The sequence below is a fragment of the Coloeus monedula genome, assembly GCF_965178545.1.
Source record: "Coloeus monedula genome assembly, chromosome: 4".
Classification (NCBI taxonomy): Eukaryota; Metazoa; Chordata; class Aves; order Passeriformes; family Corvidae; genus Coloeus; species Coloeus monedula.
The window spans coordinates 1,743,767-1,767,456 of record NC_138784.1 but is presented as its reverse complement, the minus strand read 5'-3'; the positions used below and the strand labels follow the sequence as shown (position 1 = coordinate 1,767,456).

The 23,690-nt window shown below is 45.8% G+C and overlaps 2 protein-coding genes across 4 annotated transcripts in view; both read left to right on the top strand.

The window, feature by feature from the left end:
* Positions 1 to 9,620, top strand: part of KDM5A (lysine demethylase 5A) — a 47,863-nt gene extending 38,243 nt beyond the window's left edge. For both annotated transcript variants that reach the window (XM_082280241.1, XM_082280240.1), the window contains exons 25-28: positions 1,733 to 1,892; positions 2,418 to 2,638; positions 4,749 to 5,159; positions 6,675 to 9,620. In XM_082280241.1, coding sequence (XP_082136367.1) covers positions 1,733 to 1,892; positions 2,418 to 2,638; positions 4,749 to 5,159; positions 6,675 to 6,887 — 1,005 coding nt within the window. In that variant the 3' untranslated portion in view covers positions 6,888 to 9,620. The remainder of the gene's footprint in view (positions 1 to 1,732; positions 1,893 to 2,417; positions 2,639 to 4,748; positions 5,160 to 6,674) is intronic.
* An 11,824-nt stretch (positions 9,621 to 21,444) lies between these two features.
* Positions 21,445 to 23,690, top strand: part of LOC309571855 (sodium- and chloride-dependent GABA transporter 2) — a gene marked incomplete at both ends in the record, with an annotated part of 30,370 nt that continues 28,124 nt past the window's right edge. Inside the window, 3 exons of one of the 2 annotated variants that reach the window (XM_082279727.1) lie at positions 21,445 to 21,481; positions 21,584 to 21,648; positions 23,062 to 23,283. In XM_082279727.1, coding sequence (XP_082135853.1) covers positions 23,067 to 23,283 — 217 coding nt within the window. Of the gene's footprint in view, positions 21,482 to 21,583; positions 21,649 to 23,039; positions 23,284 to 23,690 lie in introns of those variants that run through there. The other variant, XM_082279726.1, reaches the window with a different exon arrangement.

Here is a 23,690-nt window from a genome sequence, read left to right as displayed (position 1 = left end):
TCAGAAATTGTGACTGCAGTTAAATTGTTAAAGTTCTTTAACTAGAGAAGAACTTCCAGGAGAAAAGGCAGTTGTGGAAATAACCAGGTATTTTCAATGTGTTGAATTGTTATTTTGATATATGTAGAGAAAAAGACAATGCCACAGTTTTTTCTTGAGCAGTGTTTTCTTTTTAGTGATAGTGTTAACTCTACTTTAGAAGATGCTATCTTAAGAGGCATGTAAATTCTTCTAAGGTAGATGCTCTAATTATAGAGGGACAGCACATTCTCCAGGTGTGATTTGCTGAAATCTCCTATTTTTAGTGTTTTGTTTCTCAGCATCCTGATGCAAATACACAGATTTATCTTACAGTCCCCAGTGAAATGCCAACAAGAATGCAGTTGGGTGCTACAGCTTTTAATGAATTTAGTTTTATATATAAAAATAATCCCCAAAACTGTTCTTTGCATCAGGAGTCTTAATAAGGCATTTCTGAAGGATGTGGCATTTTCTGAGGCTGTGGTAAAACATATGTCAAGAAGGATGGCATATGCTTGCCAGGATCTCAGGGTTTTGCATGAGCATAATTTCATTTGTTTAATGATTCTGTTGTCATCATTTAAAAATCTCTTACTTAACCTTCTGATTTGGATGTCAATCATATGTAATTGTAGAAACCTAGAAGTAAAAATCTGTTGGAGCACACGCTGGAACACGTCTATGCATCAAAAACTGAAAAAACCAACACGGAAAAGTCAACAGTATAAAAATAATTAAATTCTGAGCGACTTCAGGTTTTTTTTTTTTGGTTGGTTGGTTTTTAACTTTGCTTCTCCTAGTTTACACCTGAAGAATTTGATTGGTTGTGTGAAAATTTGTCTTCTATTCCAATCATCAGGGAATCTACTCAGGTGGGCCTGTGCTCCTCTGGTTTCTCTGCCTAATGTAATGCAAAGTCAAGCAGAGCCTCTCCTACTGCAAAGAGATTCCTAATCTCCCTTAATGGGTTCCTCCTGCACCTGAAGGTACATGTCCCTGTCTCCAAACAGTCAGGCATCCATCTTAACCAATGCCTCGAGCTGTTCAGTGTCTTAAACAAAGCACTGAGCTGAGCACAAGTCAGTGCCATCATTACTCTGTTCATGGAAACATTCACGACAGTCTCAGGTGTTTCAGCCTCTTCTTTCAGTATTTGGTCCGAACTTAAACTGATTTAAGACTGCTGTAAAAGTGCTGATCCCAGGGCAGTCTTTGATTGTCATTATATTGATATTTGTTGCTGTGCTGGAACGCCCTTTTTTTCCATACCTCTAAAATCTTAAATAATTTCTTTCTGTAGTCACTGTAATTTACTCAGCTTACCCCTGCTTTATGGAAGATACAGGTCTTTATGAGCTTCCAGTCAGACTTTTCAAGCAAAATAATAAATTATGTAGGCTAAGAGAAAGCCTCTTCTCATCATGTTGACTTGTGAAGACCATACTTGAGGGACTGCTGAGTGAGGAAACCTGTCAAGTGTTTCTCATGTGCAACTATAAATATACTGGCCTATCTCCATAGATCCTGTGTTCATCCACTATTTAAGTAGGGATGTAATTTTTACCTTTTGCACGTGGTCTTGGTATCTCTGATGGAGTGCTTCGGAGAAGGGCTTTAGGAGCAGCAGACTGCTTGGTCTCTAGTAGAATTTACTTTGAAGTAGGTATTTTCTGGATTCAGATGTTGCATGTTTTCTGTGGGTCTTTTTCAGGACAATGCCAGTGTAAAATCTTCCAGCAGCTTGGAGCCCAATTTGTTTTGTGATGAGGAAATCCCCATTAAATCAGAAGAGGTGGTGACACACATGTGGACTGCTCCCTCATTTTGTGCTGAACATGCCTATTCCTCTGCTTCTAAAAGTTGCTCTCAAGGTATTTGCTTTTGTATACATTGAGGTAAAATTAAAAGTAAATTAAGATCAATTAAGATTAAAAGACTTGGCTGAGCAGTCAGTGAGGAGGAGAACTGCTCTGTTATCCATACGCATTGTACAGTACAGGTTGTCTGCAGGAAGGTACAGCAGGGTTACTTTGCAGTTAGTTTCCTGATGTTTGATACATAAACCTGTGTCAGTGTGTTTTGGTTGTTACTGTTTCCCACCTTAGATTGTTGTAAAAAGTATGTCATTTGGTTTTGATCTCTTCCTTTTATCTTTATGTGGCTTTGCCTGGGAGGTTTAGGTTGGATATTAGGAAAAATTTCTTCACTGGAAGGGTGATCAGGCATTGGAACAGGCTGCCTGGGGAAGTGGTGGAATCACTGTTGCTGGAAGTGTTCAGAAAACATGTGGGTGTGGCACCTGGGGACCTGGTTTAGTGGTGGGCTTGGCATGGACTCAGTAATTTAGAGGTCTTTTCCAGCCTTAATGATTCTGTGTCCTGGCTCCTGTCTGAAAGGTTCTAGCACTCCAAGGAAGCAGCCTCGGAAGAGCCCGCTGGTACCTCGCAGTTTGGAGCCCCCTGTGTTGGAGCTGTCACCTGGAGCAAAAGCCCAGCTGGAAGATCTGATGATGGTAGGAGATCTGCTGGAGGTATCTCTGGATGAAACTCAGCACATCTGGCGCATTTTACAGGCCACTCATCCACCCTCTGAGGACAGGTTTCTTCATGTCATGGAGGTATGGAACTTGAAGAAATACTCCCGTGTAGAACAAAAATCCCACCACAGGCTGTTGGTGGATTTATATAAATACCATCTTGAATAACTGAGTGCTCGGTTGCTTGACGTGTTTGGATTTCACCTGGAGAGAGTAATAGATTACAGAAAATAACAGAAAAAGTGGTCCAGAAATTCAGTTCTTGATCACTCATACCGTAGCACTATCCTCTACAGTCAACCGTATTTAGAACGGTTTTCTCAAGTAGTCCCATGTGCAAACCTTATTTTAGAAGGTAACAGGTTAAGGGAGGAAACACTCTTCTTGATTATGCCTGGAAACAGAACTAATCTGCAAAAGAGTTACAAGAAACATTTAGAAAGATGGAAAGTTACACTTGGCTTATATAATGTGATACTTCTATGTTACTGAACTTTGTTGCTGAGGAAAATACGTTTTGATAATGCAGACAATAAGATTTGTGTTCTTCCTCAGACTAACACAGACATAGCAATGAAGATGTCCTGATTGCTTTGCCCAGCTGCCAATGGATCAGGCGGGTTTATCTGCTGATTCTGAGGTCTAGTCAAAATCACTTAGCTGCATTCATGCGGAGGGCAAGGGATGTGTGCTGGAAGAGAAGGTCAGCTGCTGTGTTGAAGAACTTGAGTGGAGCCCATTTTTTATCATCTGTCAGTTGCAGTCAGGGGTCAATTTGACCATATGTAGCTGTGGATTACATGATGGCTTGTTGGGTTACTGAGCTGCACAGGAAGAACACAAGGCGATGGTTCTTTCCTGGCTTTTTGGTGGTGTACAGTAATACAGGATGGAAGGTTATGTGCTGTGAACAGTGAGGTTAGGTGAACATATCAGTTAGTGTCTCATTTTCTGAGTGCCATCCATACGCAGTGGCTGAGTTAAAGTGGTGCCAAACTGCATCAGTTAGAGCTGTGTAGTATAAAACGGCCCCTGCCTCCCAAGTGCTGCTGCTTTGCCACCTTTCAGCCTGAGTACTACATAAGCTTAATGTTCTTTTAATGTAATGGTTTTGGCAGGGAGTTGATTGAAGAGCAGTTTTAAGGCCAGCAAATAACAATTTATAAATAATATGCCAGACTGTTATATTAATAGTTAAGCAATGGTTTCTCCAGGGGAGTGGGGTGAGAGGTGTAGAGTGTGTGTATGTGTTACAACATTTTCTGGTTAACCTGTATGAATACTTGCTTGACCAGAACTGCTTGTTTTGAATTGAATATATTCTATGTCTGTTCACATACAAAACAAGTAGACTTTGGTAAAATAATCTTGAGAGGATTTGGTTTTGGGTGGAGTAGCTATATTAAGTAATGTACAGTAAACAGTCTCTTTACTGGCTCCTAGTATGTTTTTAATCTATTAATAATTATTAAGGGTAAGGTATATAGCTGCATTAACTGAAATCAAGTCAGTCCTGTTTGTACAAAGGACTACACAAGTGAATCTTTCAGATATAAATGGGACTTGTCACTGTGAATGCTACCTGCAGGGACAGAGTTGGCCAATTTTAAGCCCCACTTCTGATCTGAATCTGTTATTTAAGAGCTCTTGATGACGCCAGGATATTTACAATGTCTGCCAGTTTGGAAGCTGTTCAAATAATGGATGTTACTTTCTCTTCTTGCTTGAGTTGATGATACATTTTAAGAATTCACCAATTACTCTTTCTTAATCTCCAAAACAGCAGTTGCTTTCTCTCAAAAATAATTACAGGCAAGACTGACCTCGGATGAAAAATAAGCAAGAGCATCTAACAAATGATTAATCTTCTCAACTTCTATTAAAAAACAGTGTGAGAAGGGAGTTGTAATGATTGCTTATTTTGCCTTCTTACCCTTGCTGATAATTTACTTTTTCCACTGGGTATTTTTGGCTGATTGTACTTTGACACAGTTGATAACACTTACGAATTTTTTTATAGAATGGTGAAAATGAAGTTAAGTGCTTTTTTTGTTTAGAATTTGTAACGGTATGTTGTTGACTAGATTTCTTCATGCCATATCAGGGTAAAGGTAGAGGTAAGTACATTTCTCAGACCTCAGGTTTGCAGGAAATTTGTATTTGAATAAAGTATATCTTTTTTTCTATGAAGGATGACAGCATGGATGAAAAACCACTGAAAATGAGAGGGAGGGACTCTTCTGAGAGGAAGCGTAAACGAAAACTGGAGAGAGCAGAGCAGTTCTTTGGAGATATGAAGCAAAAATCTAAAGAGTTGAAAAAACTGGAAAAACCCAAGAAGAAGAAGCTAAAACTCACCATGGATAAGACGAAGGAGCTGAACAAGCTGGCAAAGAAACTGGCTAAGGAAGAGGAGCGGAAGAAGAAGCGAGAGAAGGCAGTTGTTGCAAAGGTAGAACTGGCAAAGGAGAGCACAGAGAAAAAAAGAGAGAAGAAGGTTCTGGATATTCCTTCCAAGTATGACTGGTCAGGAGCAGAAGAGTCGGATGATGAGAATGCTGTGTGTGCTGCTCAGAACTGCCAAAGGCCCTGCAAGGACAAAGTGAGTTTCCCCTTAGTTCTGTCAGGAAATTCCGTGCTAAGTCAGAACCCTTGTGCCAGGTAATATTTAAGTTGAACAGCATGAGAAACCAAAGTGGTGTGGTTAGAAATGAGAGAGGATTGAGTAGTACTTGGGTAGGTACATAGATTTAGCAGATTAAACTGTAGAACTTCCTTATTCTCTTAGGTACTTCGAAACAGAAGATGGAAAATTAGAGTCTGGGAAAAGGTACTCTGTTTTGGTCAGGAAGTTTAACTTCTTCAAGCTGTGTAATTTTTTGTTGACTGTGTGCAACATGCACATATGCATTGGCTGATCCAAAGCATTAATTCTTTGACTCAGAAATGTTCCTGGCTTTACTGTGTTTCTGAGCAGGAGTGGGATGTGTGATGTTCCTAAATGAAGTAGATTTTCTGTGTTTCTTGCATACACTCTGTGAACAGTGATGCTGCAGGCTGAGTGATCTACAAACTTCAGTGGTTCATTTTGCTTGTTGGAGATAAATAATCAATGATTTTAGACCTGATTGGATTATTACAAAAGAAACTTGATCTGCCTCTGTGGTACTGCCAGTCCTGATTGTCAGCTTTTAACACAGACTGATGATCAAAAATCTTTTCCAAATGTTTTTTTTCTGTACATTTCTGTACTTTTGTACTTTCAAGAGGTGAATGCCATACATACATACTTGTCAAAAGATGGCAGATACAGGAATGTAATGACCAAAGCTGCAGCTGTTGATGTCCATTACTAATCACTTTGGACAACTTGCTCAGGAGCAGTTGGCTAAGAACTAACATAAAATCTGTATGATGATAATGTTTCTTCATTTTATATAGGTTACCACTACTGTTGCTTTTCTGGTACATTTTCACATTCCCCTGTACGTTGAAAGCAGAACTACAGCAGTAAAAATTTTTGTAGCTGTACCAGTGGATTGCATTGGGATGGAGAATATGTGTTTCTTACCCTGCAAATCTGACTTTCTGCCCACTGACTCCAGTTGGCATATACTTTTATTCAAAGAACTGCAGAAATCACATAATTTGTCTTTTACAAATTGTTCTACAGCAAGTTCAGCTCAGTTTGTATTGTAGCTTAAATGTTCTGACACTTAGGACTTGGAGTTGCAAACGCCACTGTTTGAAAATGCAGTCTAAGAGGGTGTATTTGGAGACTCTCACCTATGCTGGAGTAACCATCCCTGAACATTTTAAATGTGTTTTAGCACACCTCCTTTCATCTGCGGAGAGCTGAGTCATCTTCCTCAGGAGCAGTCATGTGTTTGTATCCTTGCAGGATGCCAGAGGGGCAAGGTTTGTTAGAAGAGTTAGTTTGTTTTAAACTGAAGTAGCTTGTTAAAACAAGCTCTCTAGGGGCAGTCATTTGTGCCCCAAAGCTGTTATGTTCTTGGTAGCTCAGGTAGGTTTAACAGGAGGTATTTTCTTCGTAGAAGCCGTGCCTGTCTGTCCTTCCTTGTAACATGCTACGTGTTGCTGCTGTGCTCTCTTGCAGGTGGACTGGGTGCAGTGTGACGGGGGCTGCGATGAGTGGTTCCATCAGGTGTGTGTTGGGGTCTCCCCAGAGATGGCTGAGAACGAGGATTACATCTGTATAAACTGTGCCAAGAAACCCCTGCAGGGCCCCAGCAGCCCTGCTCACGCCCCACCTCCTCCCTTCTTGCTGAGCTACAAACTACCAGTGGAAGATCTCAAGGAGACGAGTTAGCAACTCTCGATGCCCAGAACTTGTTGGGAAATGGACCACTGGAACCCTTCAGAAAGAGAGGGTTTGAAGCTGATGTAGCCCCTGAGCTTCACTTCCAAGGATGTACAGACGTGCAGTGGAGTTGGTCCGTTCCTGACAGCTGGCTTCCTTCGGACAACGGGAATGTCGAGGCACCGTGGTACCGGCTCATCTATGCAGACACCGCCTGCTGAGGAGCTCCAGCCAGTGTGTTCTGACTTGAGTGTTTCCATCTTTGAGTGTGGCTGTTGCTCTCAAGGACTGAGCAAACTCGAGGCTGTTAGATTAGACACTTCAGGGTGTTAGAAGTATGTGTTGGCAGTGGAGCTGGCCTGGAACTGGTGGGCATGGGCTGGAGCTCTTAGACCTACCAGGTTACCCTGAGGAGGTGACTTTGGAAGTTACCTTTCGCCTCTCCATGCCAACCCAGCGTGTAGAGGAATGTCTTGGGAGAGTGAAATTGCCTCCATATCCAGGCAGCTAACACTACACTATAAGGGTGGGAGCAAGTGGATGAATTTCTTTTCATTTCTCTTTTGTAGCTAAAGGGCAGAGGAGCTCATAATCTCAGAAATCAGCAAAGGTTCTGTTTACCAAAAAAGAAACCCAACTCTACTCCACTAGGCAAAATTTTTTCCTCAGTGGGAAACAACCGATCTTCCTGTCCTGAGGAGGGCCAGAAAGCATTGATAATGTTCAGCTAGACCAGACCTTGGGAAGAGCAGAGTGCTTCCCTTTCCACAGGGATGCTCTCTCCTGTTCTAGGCTTTGCTAAGAGGTCTGCACTCCTGCACATTAAAGTTGCGTGGCGCAGGATGGAGCTGGCAAGGAGGTACAGCACCCAGGGCACAGCTTCTGAGATCTGTACCCAGGGATGGGAAGGAAAGAAGACAGCCCACTTACCTCAGAGGTTACAGTGACATGTGCTTCTGTGAAAAGTTTCACTCACAACTCTTTCCAGTATCACCAGGCTACGGGCATGGCCTCCTGTGATACCAGCAAGCAATCTGCAGATGCTGTTCACAGTGCAAACCCCCTCCCTGCTGGCTTTGCTGGATGTGTACCAGTGTACAATCAGCAACAGTTCTTGTTTGAAGTTGCCCCTGGCTTTGCCAGAGGACCAGAGGGCTTGAGGTCATCCTGGGTGACAGTTGTTTTAGTAAATCCATTTTTAAAGAAGGACTTGTTTTTACTTTTTTCTAAATGTCTCAGACTACTGACTTGTTCTATAAATAGATTATTTTTCTTTGATTTTTTTATACTTACCACTGTTAACCAGCAGCACAGACAGAGGTTCACAAAGCAAAAACCTGCCCGTGGGCTTGGGTTTTTTTACTCCATTCCTTCCTTGTAGTACAAGGAATTAGCAGTTACCTTCCCCATTCTAGCTTGACCAGCTGCCTGTGTTTAAATAGGTAAATACATTTCATGTGCTACCTTTGTGTTTGGGTTTGTTCCTATTAGTGGGGCATCTGGGCCTTAATGACTCCAGTGGATGCTGGCCTTGTGTATGTGAATGTCTGAAGTCAGCCCCTGGGCTGTCTTGTTCCCCTCTCCACTCGCTCCCTATTGTGTTTCCATTCTTCTGCAGTTCTAGGAGTGTTGTAAGTAGTGTCCAGTCTTACTAGGAGCTGGACTGGGATTTAAAGAAATATTGACAAAAACAAAAGTGTGCTGTCTTGACTGTTCTGTGTCCCTTCTCCTGTTCTCTAATATTTGGAAGTTTATTTATCTGGCAGAATTATCCATCCAAAAAAAAAAAAAAAAACAGAACTCAGCTCAGGTAGACAGAACTTCATTGTTTTCTTCTATGTGTGCCTGCTACCTGGGAAGAGGAAAATGTGCAAAAGAAAAAGAAATAAGATGGAGGGCAGAAAATCCAGGGTCTTGGGAGCTTTGAGTGCAAATTGGACACAGACTTCTAATTCCTGCTCCCTAAAGACTTAATGAGGTGTTAAAAGCAGAAGCAAGCTGTGGTTAAGCATGTGGCTGAACGGGCACCCTAGCAAACTTAAGAGTATTATTTGTTTACTTATTTATGAAGGAGTCTATGCTTTAGATAGACATACCCTCTTTTTGCCTCCAATTACATTTTTTTTCTTCTCAATGTACGCTTAGTTTTGGTAAACTGATTTAAACAGTTGTTACTTTCCTTCAAGCTTTAACTGATGGTACTACATAAATGTTTCCCTATATGGAGTGGATAAACTATCTGTCACAGATGTTTAATCGTTCCAGAAGTAGACTAGTACAAGATTTCTTAAAGAATCCCAGTGTTCTGTATTCTTTCCTGACTCCTAGCATTTGTGACACAACAGGGAAAATATGGTTAGCATCTCCTGTGGGCCACTGAGCATATCCTCGTAACCATTCCTGCCTTCTCTGTCATGATGAAGTCGTTGTTGTATGTAATCACCATCAACTGGAAAAGAGACCTTTTGAGTAAAGCTGCATTGCATGTTCCTGTTTCTCTGCGTAGAAGGTGTGGTGGAGAGTGTTGACAGTAGCACTAGTTACAGCAAGATGGAAAGAAACAAACAGCTCTACAGTGCAACCGTGGTCATTCTGCTTGTAACAAGCACAGGAAAGAGCAAACAGCAGAAAGAAATGTGCAAATCATATGCAAAAGTCACGTTTTTAGTAGCTGTTTTTCATGTAGCCACATGGAGAGCCTCTGTTCCACTGTTGAAAGGAGGTTGCCACACTTCTTTCTGGTCACAGATGTCTTGTCTGCTTTTGGATAAGGTGTTCATAAACTGAAGACCATTATTAGCTTTACATCTTATTGTTTTGAGCTTGTTTTTTAAGAGCATAATTCCTATCAAAGGATTGCTGATAGTATGAACTTATGAATAAATGTTAACTTTTGGAAAAACCCGTAGATATGTAGTTAGTGGTTGAAAAACCTGAAGCTACAGCTGTGGTATTGTCTCCAGATGCTAGGGGTTTGAATTTTTGTAAAAGCATGCAGAGAAGCCAGCCAAAATTAAGCCAAGATAAAAATGTTCTTACAGGTGTGCTACAGCTGTGGGAAAACTCTCATGCTTTGGGGACAACATCTCAGTGCACAAGGAGTATTAGCTCGTGTATCTAGAAAGGTACGTGTCTTAATGCTGTAGTCTACGAAGGCTGCTCACCACTGCTGGTGTTACTTCTTCTCATGTGTCCGACAAAAAAGATCAAAGAAACTACCTGAGCTGTTGTGAGGAGCTGAAAATGGCCAGGGCTTGAGTTGTATAGCTTATACAAACTATGTGTTTTCAGGTTTTTCTTGCAAAAAAACAGGGCCACGAATTTTGCAGTTTTGCTTGCAGAGAGATAAATGTCACTCCTGACCTTCAGTACATTGCTTTTAGGATTTATGCTTTTGACAGGTCATCTGCAACTGAATGCTTGTGCAGCCTGGACTACTACTTCATAAGGTAATACTGTTGATATGATGGGCATTATCTGAAGGGATTGGAATACAGTCACACAGCATAAGGTAACAGGCAGTTGTCTCTTGTATCAGCCGCACTGTGAAACTTGCACTGATATTTTTCAGTTTTTAGAATCATAGAATAATTAGGTTGGGGGTACTTCTGGAGGTCATCCAGGTCAACCTCCTGACCACAGCAGTGCCAACTTTGAAAGCAGGTGAAATTTTTCAGGGCTGTGTCCAGTAAAATGTTGAGTATTTCCAGGGATGAGCATTCGACGACCTCTCTGATTTCCCCTTTGGTTTTGTAGCATCTTCAGTGCAAAATTCACTTGCAGTAATGTGCTTGCTGCCACTTGTAGAGTCTGGCTCTGTATTTTCTCTAATCATCCATTAGGTAGTTGGAGCCTGCAGGTGCTGCAGCCGTGATTTCCAAGCAGAACAAGCCCAGCTCAGCTTCCCTTGAGCCATGGTGTGAACTGCAGCCTTCTGATGGTCTTGGTGGTCCTTGTTGCAGGTTGGTCAATGTACTGAGGAGCCCAGAACTGAATATAATATGTTACCCTACATACAGCTTGAAAATGTTGAATACAGGGGGGAAATAACTTCCTTTACCTGCTGCTCATACTTTTACTGTGCAGCCTCCTACAGGGCTGGCCTGTACAGCTGCAAGTACTGCTGACTCCTTTTCATTCTGGCCACTGTTAGCCCCAGGCCTTCTGGTTTATAATTTCTCCGATGCAGGACTCATGGGCGTAAACTTTCCATCAGCACATCACTTCAGCCAGGAAAGATCCAACTGAATGGGAGTTCCCTTTTCCCATGTTTTGGGCTCTGCTGCTCCTGTCCTCTGCCAGCATTGTTTGCTGTCATCTTACTGTGCCTATGCCACCACCCAGGTGGATAAGAAAAAACACCCAAGGTACTGCACTTGCAGCTGGCTGTCTCCAAGATTTCAGATTGGTGACTGCTGAAGCCTGAGCACAGAAGTCCACCCCATTTTTCACTGCCATTGTAGGTTGTCCATCCACTCCCTAAGTGTGTTTTTGCTGTAAATCGGGGTAAGCACCCACTGCTCTCCCCTTGTCCATAGAGTTCATCACAGAAGGCAACCAGACTGGGCTAAGATTATAGTGGTGACTGTTACCAGTCACTTTATCCCTCATGGGCGTGCATGTTGCTTTGAGGAGGATTGGTTCCATCATCTTTCTCCTCTTCATTGAATGGGCATGATGTACACAGGGTTCATCACAGTCTATCAAGAAAATGATCTTCCATACAGCTGTTTTCCTAGGGGTGGAAAAAGTTTCTTAGATATTCCTGAAATAAGTGCTAAAATTGCTCTAAGAAGTTGAGTGCTGTAGTCTGCTTAAAGCGATTTGAGGCTTACTCCAGTTAGATGCAAATGAAAAGCAGGGAACTGCTTCACATCCTCTGCAGCTGTGGTCACTAAGAATGTGTTTGGTCAGCCTGCCTGAACCAAACAGGAACTCTGCTTGAGGCAGCAGGGAGGTGCAATAAAATCCAGCCCTTATCGGAATTCCAGCCACGCTGGCTTTGGGAGGGTGATAAATGCGTGGGACAGATGGAAACTGCACAGCAAGACATGGAGAGCATTGAGCTTCGTGTAATGGGATGGCTTGGCTCAAGTGAGTGTTAAGTTGTAGGTAGAGGAAATGAAAGTAGCTCTGTTTTTCTGTTGAAAAACAGAAATGCTTGTAAGAAGCTGTGCTCTGAGTGCCTTTAAAACAAAAGCTCTGCTGCAGTGAATAGTTTTAATCCGAGGTGGGGCATTGTGTCTTAACTGGAGGCTTTTCAGAGGTCAGTTTTTGGTTGTCTGTATATCCCCCACAGCCCCTCAAAAAAGTCATTTAAAGCCAAGTGCCAGGGGGAGCTGCTGTGGATGCTTACATCCGAGGGGAGCAGCCACCTCTGCACACAGGTCCTGGGATGATGGTTGGTGTCTCTGGCCAGCCTGGCACCTGCTGTTAATGGGTGGCTGATTTGTCAGCAGAAGGAAGGGCCGCATCCTTTCCCAGGCTGGTGCGGCCTGTGCTCGGCTCAACCCCAAGCAATGGGCGCAGCTGTCACTCCCCGCAGAAGGGAGGTGTTTGCTGCTGCTGTTCTGTGACACAAACCCATGCTACAAACTTGAGAAACAGCTCAGGTTTTAGTGGGCTGTGGGATGAATAGCACATTGTTTACTCCTGTCAGCTAACGATTTAACTTTTTACTTCATACAGCTGGAAATTGAGTTAATCTAGACATTGTCAGTGCATTGATAGCGTTACATCCCATTGTTTCCCGAGTCTCTTAGGCAGGAGAGAGGCAGGAGGCAGATGCTTTAGCTTTGCCTAGAACCATTCCTGGGAGAGAATCGCTGCTGAGAACCCCGGTGGAGAAGTGGAACCACTGGCAGCAACCCTGGCTGCTGCTGCTGCTGGCGCAGCCCCAGGTGAGTGTGTGGTGCTGCTGCTCCCACCTGCTGCTCCCAGGGGAGGCGCCGCTGGTGTAGCCCATGACCCAGGTTTGTATCCTACTGGTGAGGGTTTCTCACTGCCTGGGCCTTACCATCCACCGTGGCATTGGCTTCCTCTGGCTCCTGGTACAAGTAATTTGGAATAGTCAGATGCCTGGGATTTAGGGGTGTTAGAGGGTGTTAGAGAGTACACAAAGCTGACAAATGGAAGAGTACACAGCCATGGAAGAGCTGTTCATAACTTAAAGGATGTTTTTTTTTCTTGCTGAGTAATGTGATTCCAGGAAGCTGATGGGTCAGATTCCCACTGTTCTGTTTGGAGCAGAAAATGGGCATGACCTTTGTGTAACTCCTGTTTACAGACTGTGCAGAGAGTGCTGCTGGACAAGCAATACCTGAGATTTCTGCAAAAAGGAGCTTGCTTTCGCCTTGTCATAAGCAGCAGCTGTTCCATGTCCCTGTTTCTCTCTCAGCTCTGGTGATCTCAAAGAAACATGGTTGTTCCTTGTGCCTTTTGTTTTTGTCCCCAGGGCCTTTCATTACACCTTGGGCAGTCCCTGTTCTCAGGGAAGTGAGGCCAAAGGGAATTGGGACAAACTTCCTTTGCAGACTTTTGTTTTGCTCCTCCCAAACTTCTTTTCCTTCCCAGCAGGGGAGGTCTTGCCTCCCACCCTCTTAGGGCTGCCTGGTTGCTCCCACAAAAGCTGGGGGACTGCAAGCTGCCCATTGGCATCATTAGGACTAGATTTGGGCAGCAGTAAACCAGCTCTTTTCTGGTTTGCTCATGTGTAAATCCACAGGTTCTGTAGTAGTAGGGTGTATGCAGTTCAAAGCTTGTGGTAAGAACCTTTCAAGGTAAGTTAGAATATCAAAGACCAGTCTCCTTTTTCCTCTAGATCCCAGTTATGGTGAACACCAAAATTAAAAGTTCCATTGGCTCCATGTTTTTAATTAATTTCCCCAGCCTGAATACATCACCTTGGTTTGATTGGTTTTTGTTTGTTTTGTTGGTGGTGGTGTTTTTTTTTTCCCCTTCCCTGATCACCCTGAAAGCTTTGTATTTGGGCTGTGACAGACTTCATGAAACTACATTCCCAGCACTTGTCAGATGCTTGGCAAGCAGTGCCTGACCCTCTGCCATAGCTTGCAGGGATCAGGAATGAAATGTCCTTGTCAAAAAGAGCTGTGATGCTGTGAGCCTGTCTGGCTGCAGGGGAGTACTTAATGTTCATGATGGGAATACCTTGTGTTTAGATGTATTTCTCTATGTGACCTCTTGATGTGGTCAGCCCCCTGAGCATCACTGTTTGAATTCATGGTGGCAAAAGGGTGACGTGGCTTGGAATTTGATAGTCAGAAATGGCAAGGAGTGAAGCTCATGAGCAACAGCAGCCACCCTTTCGTTCCCTCAAAAGGGCTCTCAAGCCACCTTCTCCCTTTAGTGTGTGTAGTGAGCCAGCCCAACCAGACCAAGCCCGTGTGTCTTTGCTAAGCCCTCAGTGCCTCGTGCCTGGGCACCCATCCCTGCTCCACTGCCGCTCCTCCTCCTGGCTGGAAGGGGTAGCTTGCTTCAGGCATCAGCTGCATCTAATCTGAAGCTTAACTTTAGCTTAACTTTTTCATCTCTGGCACTCATCAATAGAAAAATAAGATGGCCTTAAGTTATCAAAACTGACAAATTACTTTTTCTTTTTTCTTTGGGTTTTTTTTTCTTTTTTTGAGGAAAATTGAATAAGCCTGAAAGAAAGAGACTTGGTGCCAGATGTTGCAACTGACTACCAGAACAGGAATGACTTGTAGACAGGGGATCAGCCATGGTGTGAAGGCTTGTGATTTCTTGCTTCAGGCAGAATTCCACCCACCTGGGAAGCTGAGTGAAGGCTCGAGGCCTTGCTCATATTATGTGTCAGAGCCCCACCACGCACGGGGCCAGTTCAGTGCATGAGTGCTGGGGAGTGCAGCTCCTCTTCTCTGTCTGCAGGGACCTCAGCAGGGCAGCCAAGGGCAGGTTAGAGAGGCAGCCTGGCAGCACAGGTCCCTCTGCTTCCTCCTGCACTGCCTTGGGCTGCTGGAGACCAGAGGAGCAAAGCAAGAGACAGACTGCTGCTGCTGAGCAGTGGCTGGGAGCTGGTGGCTCTCACTCACTCCTTGTGCTCAGATGAGGGCTGCCTGTGATGTTTTTAAGAGAAAACATCTGACAGTGCAAGGATTTTTTAAAATCTGCTGTAATTCTGATTTTTGGAAGCTGGAAAAACTGAACTCATGTTTTATTTCTTTTTGACCACCTTTTAAATGCCCGAGTTTTTATTTTGTCAACTTTTGCATAGAAAACTTCTTTCTTGAGAAACTTCTAAAAACCTTCTCTCACTCTGCCAACCAATGACTATCTGATTATTGGATTTTCTCCCAGAATGGAAACTTTGTGTTCTGAGTAGTTACCAGCCCAGTAGTCATGAATTAAGAAGTATCTTTTTTTTTCTTTACTTTTTAGAGTGTTTAAAGAAGTATGAACAGATGCTCTGAGATCACTGCCCAAATCTTGCTTGCTTAAAACCAGATTATGGGTTTTCTGTGGAGGAATCAGTTAAGTGAATACAGCCCTGTCCAAACTCTGAGGAACGTTTTTCCTTTTTCCTGCCAGAACATCCCCCTTGCAGGCAGACAGGGTGCAGAGATATGCAAATCCCTGCCCTATCAATGGCTTTGCTGTCATTCTTCCTGCAGACAGTCTCTTTCAGACTTAAATCTTCACCTCAGAGGAGTAGGATGTACAGAGCATAAGGAAAGATCATCAATGGTCCCAATGTACAGCTCCCTCTCTATCCCTCAATTTACCCTGTACCTGATCAATCTGTTCCTCCGATGCTTCTCACTGTGGGGCCACTTAAGCACCACTGCTGTCATCACTAGCCTGGAATTATGATTTCCTTTGGTATATGGTCCTCCCGTTGTTTCCTTGGCTGCAACAACAAACTGGTGAGTTTTAATTTGTTCATGCAACTACCAACTCTCACATCAGGAGGCCCATGACTAGATTTTGGAAGAGCAGTGACTTCTGCCGTTTCCCTAAGATGTGTTCAGGCTCTATTCCTGCAGTTACTCTGCAAGGGTTTGTTCAGGTTGCTGTAAAGTGGAAATAGGAAAGAGGCCTGAGGAACTGGTGGTACCTGATGGAGTTAAGGGGAAAGGAGAAGGAGATACTAAAAACATTGAAGTCTCCAGGCTCAGGAGTCTTTGCTTGCTACTCAGCTCCTGCTTATATTACATTTTGTTTTATTATTTTATAAACATTTATGTAGGTATCTATACATATGTGCTTATAATGGCATAACCTTGCAGTGCTTGCACTTGGCCCATAAAGAAATGAGGGTGCTTTTGTATTCTGAGCAGAAAAACCACTTTTCCTTGCTCATGTGTGCAAAGGGCCAGAGTGCTTAATGGGACAGGGTACTAAGGAGCAGTGAGAGCAGAGGTAAGATACAGATCTGCCTGCTGCACTCCCACTGCAGCTGTGACTGTGCATGCAATGCTGTGTGTTCCTGCTTTAGTCTTGGCTTTGTTGCTCCAGACAGCCAAGGGCACACCCAAGGAGCACCTGCTGTTTTCATCCTGGTCTGGGGGAAACTGCTGGCACTGGGCACAGCCGAGGGAGGGGTGACAGGAATCTGCATCTCTGCTGCTGCTGGGAATTTGTGTTGCAACCAAAGCAGTTCTAGGGGCACTGTTCCTTTGGTCTCAGCTTATCTCCTCCTATGCTCTGCCATGGTCATAGAGAGCGGCAAACCCGCACACTGTCACCTACACACGGAGCGCAGTGCAAGCACTGCCCGCGGCTCCTGCCTGTACAGGAGCAGGGGGACGGCAGTGGTACCCTCAGGAGCAGGTTCTGCAGCACTCTGAGCATGCCAGCCCCCACTCGAAGCAGTCCCTGAGCTCTGGCTCATGCAGAAATGTCACCTGTTTATCTCCAGTGTGCAGAGCATGGTGTCCACACACAGACGTATCTCGCAGCACAAACCTGGGCACGGAAGTGAGGCCTCCGCGGCTCTGCAGGCATCCAGTGAGGACAGGGTTCTTCCAGCCTCAGGATTCTCATCCTTCAAGCCATTATTTGGAAGCAGTTATTCACTAGGGAGGCTCTGTCTAAATGAGGCTGTCTGAAAGGCTGCAGCAGAATCTTCTGTCATGCAGGAACTGCAGGCGCTGGCTTTTTGCTTCTGCCACTGTAATTTCAAAATGTACATGCCTTTCTGGGACAGAGCTTAGTGGCTCAAGTAGGAGTCAATCCTTGCTGCTTGCTTTGGCTTCTTTCTCCACTGAGCAGTCTCCAGGTTCCTGTAATGTGCCAGCCAGTGTCAGCCTCTACTTATCCCCTTTCTGTGCATGTTTGTGACAATTTTGCTCGCTACAGCCATGGTTGCTTAAGCTGAAAAACATTTCCAGGCTGAGCAGGCCAGTAGCAGGGTGGTTATCAGATGGAAGAAAAGCATCGTATTTGCTCTGCTTTTGGTTCCCAGATAACATAACAGCAAATTGTGTTCCTGGAAGCTGGGAGGTGGCTCACAAGACTGCACTGCCCCAGCACACGTGAAGGCAGTTTGTGCTGAGGGACAGAGGAGCAGAGGAGGAGGTGGAACTGGGGACACAGTTGCTCTCAGTGCTCAGCAAAAGCCAGATGTGGCTGATGGCCTTTCGTGTTGGGAATGCGAAGCAGCAGCAGTAGTTGTGCCCAGATCATTCTCCTGAAAGACTTTGGTGGTTTGGAGCATAATTCATTTAAAAGTAGCTGCTACTTGCAGAGCAGCAAGAGGTTGTGCTTGTCCCCCAGTAAACATTTCCCTCTCCTCTTTTTCCCTCCTCATTCCTCTACGTAGGTGCCTGTTACAGTGGGGATTACTGTAACACGCGTGCCAAACAAGGAGGCCGTGGAAAAGAAATATATATGGGCCGCTTCGTGGCAGGTGTTTCAGGGAGATGTTTATTTCCCCAGCCGCTCGGCCGGGCGGTGCCGAGGAGCTGAGGCCGCCCCGGCCCGAGGGTCCTTCCCGCGCAGGGAGCACAGAACAGCCAATGGGAGCGGGGCTGAGCAGGGGCTGGGAAACCCCGTGCCGCCCTCAGGGCCCCTCGCCCGGGGCTGCGCGGCGGGGAGAGGGACCCCCACAGGTGCCTTTTGAAACCCTCCTCTTTTTAGGTTGGAACTACCTCTCCAGGTGGCTGGAGGGAACCTGGTGCTTTGGAGGAGAGAAATCCAACGCTTGTTCTCTGCTCAGCTGGACATAAACGTGAAGCAAGACCAGACCTGGGAGTAGGTTCTGTGGCTGGTACCAGAGCATGAAGCATCAGCACTCCTGGCGTGGGCTGGGGCCAGTTCTTATGTACACCTGACCCAGACAATGTGGAAGGACCTTATTATCTCCAGCGGCTTTTGTTCCACATCTGCTTTCTTTGGGCTGTTAAGCACTTCCCTGGGAGCACAGCCTCAGCTGCTGGTGGAAGACTGGGACCAAGTTGAAGGCAGAAAACTTGGCGAATGTTCTAAGGTAAAGAGAAAGATAAGAGCAAAATGCAACATCAATTACCAGCCTTTAGGATTTTCCAGCTCTTGTCCTGGCTGAGGTGTGAAGCACTCTGACAGTGACACCCCTGGTCCAGAGCTCTTGCTCTTTCCAAAATGGGTGTTGGGGAGAAGTGTCTAAGCCAGCCGTGCCCCAGCGGCACAGCTGGCACAGCTGCTCAGTGCTTGGCAGCCTGCCTGGACCTGGAGGCTGCTGCAGGACCTGCTCTGGAGGCATTGCTCCAGCATGGACTGTTCCAGGAAACGGTGGGTGACAGCCTGACTGCCTGGGATGGGGCTGGGAGGAGTGTGGCTGCTCTGGCTGGTGCCATCATCAGCCCTGTGCTCTGAGGGGTTCCTGAACAGGCAGCCTCTCATTTCACACCCTTTTCAAGGAGATCCCCACGAAGTAACCCCCTTGTGCCGTCCTGGGGGTTGGCATGAGAGTGATGCCTGTGGGACAGGTGCCAGCATCAGTGCTGCCACTTGCCAGCACTTGTGGCTTTGGCAGGAAGGTGCTCTGCAGCTGCCCGGGGGGTTCAGCTTGCACAATTCCAGGTGGCACATACTGCTACAAAAGCTCTTCCCTGGTGTTCTCCTCATTCATATAAATATGTGTGTGTATCTATTGAATTTTTTAAATGGTGTTGTCTCGGTAGATCTCTGGATGAAGTTGTTTTCCTGTTACTACAGCATATCTAGGTTTATTCCTTTTTGATATTTCTTTTTAAAATCCACCTTTTTCCATCTCTCTTATTTGTTTCTTGCAAGCCTAACTGGTAAGGCTTTGTTTTTGACTGTCCCTGTTCTTCCCTTTGCCTTTGATGCAGTTACAGACTCAAAATCTTAGACATTGAGATTTCATTATTTGCATTTTTCCCTTTAGATTTTTTTTATTGCCTCTGATGGGTTGATTAAAGTCCCTCTCAGTTTCTTTGCCTTCTACCATTTCAAAAATATGTATTGAAATTATCCTTTATTTTCTGTAGTCTTAACTGATCCTTTGTGGTATTTGTTGGTTCTTTTCTCTTTCTATCTTCCACAGAATTTTTTTTTTTTATCTATCTTTCAAGTAACATCTCCCAGAACCATATGGACTTTTTTTTAGTTCACTCCAGAATATGAGTAAAGTGATGCTTTACTTTAAACATGCTTTGCTCAGGATTTTCCAGCTTGCTTTTGCACTTGTAGATTTAGTATTTCCCCTCACTGCTTATGTTTACACTGAACATTTGTTTTCATTTTCTAGTTATTGTTGTGTTCAGCGCAGCCTTATCTCATCGGGTGGAAGTCAAATAGTCTGTAATTGATTGCACACTTTCCTATCATAGTCTATTAGTTCCTGCCAATTAGCTTGTCGTCTTGTTGATAAGATTATTGCTATCTGTACGCAGCAGTAATTGTGCTTACCGAGGGGTATTCATGCAGCAGTGCTGACAAATGCAAGAGTTTGACAGTCTCTAGAAATATTTCCTTAATCAATCCCCTCTCTCCTTGCACCAGTCTGTTGCACAAGGCAAGATATGATTTGTCTTTACTGCTGTTTTTAATGCCTGCATTCTTACCCTGCCTATTTAACAGCTGCACTATTCACTGTCAGATGGTTTTTGCACAGAACGGGATGTTTTCCGTTCCTCACCATATTGCAGAATTCCTCTTCTGGAAGAGGAATTATGGGAAAACCGTCTTCCCTGGTTTTCAAGAATCACTGGTTTAAGGAGTGGAGCAGTTTTATTTGGACCACCCTGTTTAATTGCTGTAGAAGAGGAGCAGCTCTCTGTGGGTTTGCCTGGTTCCTTTCCAAATGATATTCTGCAGTAATGGCCACAGGTACCATGTTCAATTATGCACAGTGGGAGGAAGAAGTATTTAAATTTATTTTAAATCTTAATTTTTCATCAAATGACACTAGTTGTTACATTGTGAGATGTAGTGAACAATATATTCATCTTCTCTGTCTTCCTTTTTCCTAGACCTCTGTTGTTACCTACCCTCTTTTCAACCAAGGCATCTATTCCTGAAATGAGGAGTCGTTCCATATTTGATCACTCCGTGGTTGAATTAGTTCCTTACCTCTGCCTGCCTCTCTTCCATTTCCATGTTTCTCCCGTGGGAAGTCTGGTGCTGTGTGGGCTCACCACAGGTTAATGTGGTGACACCACAGTGCTTGCTGGTTCTTTCCTGTTTTTCTCCTACCACCTTCTCAGGCTGCCTGTACACGTTTTGCTGCCACTTTACACACTTCATACAAGGACACTGATTCCAAAGGTGGTTTTTTTTCCTCTGTCCCCTCTTGCCTCAGATATTTATAAACAGATGTAATAAAAATATTTTAAAACCTTGCCTCACATACATCATTGGACCATCACAGCTGTAACATATCTACCATGAATAATGTCCTGTTCTGTTAGCCTCTTTTATGGCCTCTAAGCACCGAGCTAATGTCATCATTACCTGCTGTAATCCCAAGACCTCTTTCTGGAGCAAGCACAGCTCATTTTGCAGCCCAGTGCTGGGCATGCACAACTGGAGCTTGTCTCCTTGCTATGTGATTTTTCATCTACTGCTTGATTGTCTGTTCCCATTGCAGCTTCTGCAGTGGTGTCCTGGGATGGGGCTCCTGGGAAAGACCGGTGGCAAAGATCCCTGTGTGTGAGGGAAGAGAGTTTGCAACCTGCCAGCTTTCTGAATGAGGCTGCTTTGGGCCCTTAGTAAGAAGCAGCAGAGCGCTTAGCCGAGTTTATTTCCAGCTTTGCTGCCTGCCACTGCTCCTGGCCACAGCACAGTCCTGGAAATCGCGGCTCAGGCTGCGATGCAGGACCTTGCCCTGTGCCCATGACCTCCCTACCAAGGAGCAGCGACGGGAGGGAATTCACTAGGAATTCTTATTTTGTCTCTTACCTCTTCCCAGCAGGTCTCGGGGCTTCGACTCCGTCAGGCAGCGCTGCGGAGGTACCTGTGTGTGGTGGTGTCCCCTTTCTGCAGGGGCAGCGTGGGCAGAGAGGCGATGGAGAGCGGGAGCCTGGCGGGCCCGGCCCGGGGACAGAGCCCGGCAGAGGCAGCGGGAGCGCTTCTCCCAGGCGGGGGAACGAGCCCCTTCGCACTGGCCATGAAATCAGTCATGTGTAGGTTTTTGTCCAGCCCTGGGGGGTGGGGGAAGGAATGTGGGTTGGGCGAAGTCTAGGATTACACCACAGCTGAATTTTTTCTTTCCACATTTCAAATAGCCAGCACCTTTCGGTCCTGCCTTCGCCTCTCCCGTCGCCCGCGCCCCGACAGCGCCGTCCGCAAGGTAACACCTCTGCCCCCGTCTGCTTCTGCCCTGCTCCCCCTGTGCCCCTCACCCTCCCGGGGCTGCCGTGGATGAGAGGTCACGGAGCGTTTTCTGCCTGTTTAATAATTTTCTAGCGTGGAGGGGTCCTCCCAGTCCTTCCCTTCGGCCGCTGTCAAATGCTTGCCAGTGTTCCTTAGTAGTCCTCTTCATGTCTCCAAGTTTTATAGGGGGACTGAGTCGGGGGAGGGGAGAGGTTGAAAGTGCTGAGTTGCCCCTTTTTTAGTTCTCCCCGGACAGGGGAGAGTGTCATTTGCTGCCAGCGCCTTTTCCTGCTCTCCTGGCGAGGGAGTTGCAGGCAGGGATGAATGGCCGGGTAAGGCTCGGCGGGGGCAGCGCGCTCTGCAGGGCAGGGCGCAGGCTTGGGGGCTGGCACTGTGCGGGGGAAGGTGCCCTCGTTGGCACGAGGTCCTCAGCAACCCCAACTTTGACACTGGGAATTGGTAAGAACCACAATCGTCACCCTTTGTGCTGTGGAACTTGGCAGCCAGCGGGGCATCCCGCCTGCGAGGAACAGGCTCAACCCTCCCTGATCCTTCCACATGATGTCCTCTTGGAGGTATTTGGGGGAAGGAGGGACAGTGCAGGGGTGCCCACCTGCTCTCTAATGATCTTCTCTTAGCACACGTGTATTTAGAGATGGTGCCACAGGATCTGAGAGCAGTACTGTGGGGAGCTCTGCAGGAAACAGACAGATGTGTGGAAGGGCAGACCTTGAGAAAGGCAAGATCCCAGATGCCCATGACTTCTGCACACTTTATTCTGCTATTAGAAGGATAGCACCATTCTGAAAATCACCTTTTCATGCAGCCTTGAAGATTGTCAGCAAAAGTTGCTACCATCGAAAGGCTAAATTTGTTTTCCTATCATTTCAGTTTGTTCTCTTCCTGTATCTAGGACTTCTCTGTGCTTTGTGGCATCCATCGCATGGTCTGAAAAACCAGACCTTGGTAGGCAGCAATAGGAGAAGAGAAACCCTTATAAAATACCTTGTCAAGTATTTGATCCTGCTGTCATCCCCCTCTAGCCCTAAGTCTGTTCCCCATACCTGGCACAGTGGGAGCTCCAGCCTGAGCTGCTGGGTCTTCTGTGGAACACTGGGCTTGGAGGATGGGCTTCCAGAGACAGGAGTGTTTTGAGATGAGGCAATCTAAAATAATGAAATTAATAGTGGCTGTTAAGGACTGGTTTTGGACTCAGCAGTGAAAATGCACTGTACTCATAGCACCAGCAGGAATCAGTATGAGGAGCAAGAGAAGAACAGTTTGAGGTGTGTGTGCGCATGTCCTTGCCCCTCTCTTGCCTCCCATGGTCCAAATTTCTGCCTCTCTGCATGGCTTGTGCTGAATGTAATGAAGGAAACTCTTTCTGAAGGTGGGATGGATTACAGTGTCCCTGGTGCTGTCAGCAATGGTGAAATGGTGCCCACACACCCTAGCATGGAAAAGGAGAAGGAGGAAGAAGAGGAGGAGGACCAGACCCTGGAGCGCGGTCAATGGAACAACAAGCTGGAGTACGTCCTGTCCGTGGCTGGGGAGATCATTGGCCTGGGAAATGTCTGGCGCTTCCCCTACCTCTGCTACAAGAATGGTGGAGGTAAGTGCAGCCAGGGGCACCTGGCCACCAGCACCACTCCACCATCCCTCCCAGCTTCTCAGCTGTGCCCAGTTCGTGAGTCCAAAGAGAAGATGCCAACCTGCCAACATGGTACTGCCATCTGGGCCCCAGCCAGGGGTTGTTTTGAACCAAGTGGGACATGGTAATGTCCCAGGGTTTCTGGTGGCTGAAGCTGTGTGGAGCTACAGCTGAGGTGTGTGGAGCTCTGGTCCTGCTGGTGAAGTGGGTGGCTCTCTGCAGAGGGGAGGCAGGAAGAGCAGGAAAAGCACTCAGCGTTCTGAGCAGCGTGTCTCACTTCAGGCATCGCTTCCTTGAGGAGCGCCAGGCATCCTGTGTGGATCAGACGGTGGGTCCTGGTGGGAGAGCAGGGAGCGGTGGGGAGGCCA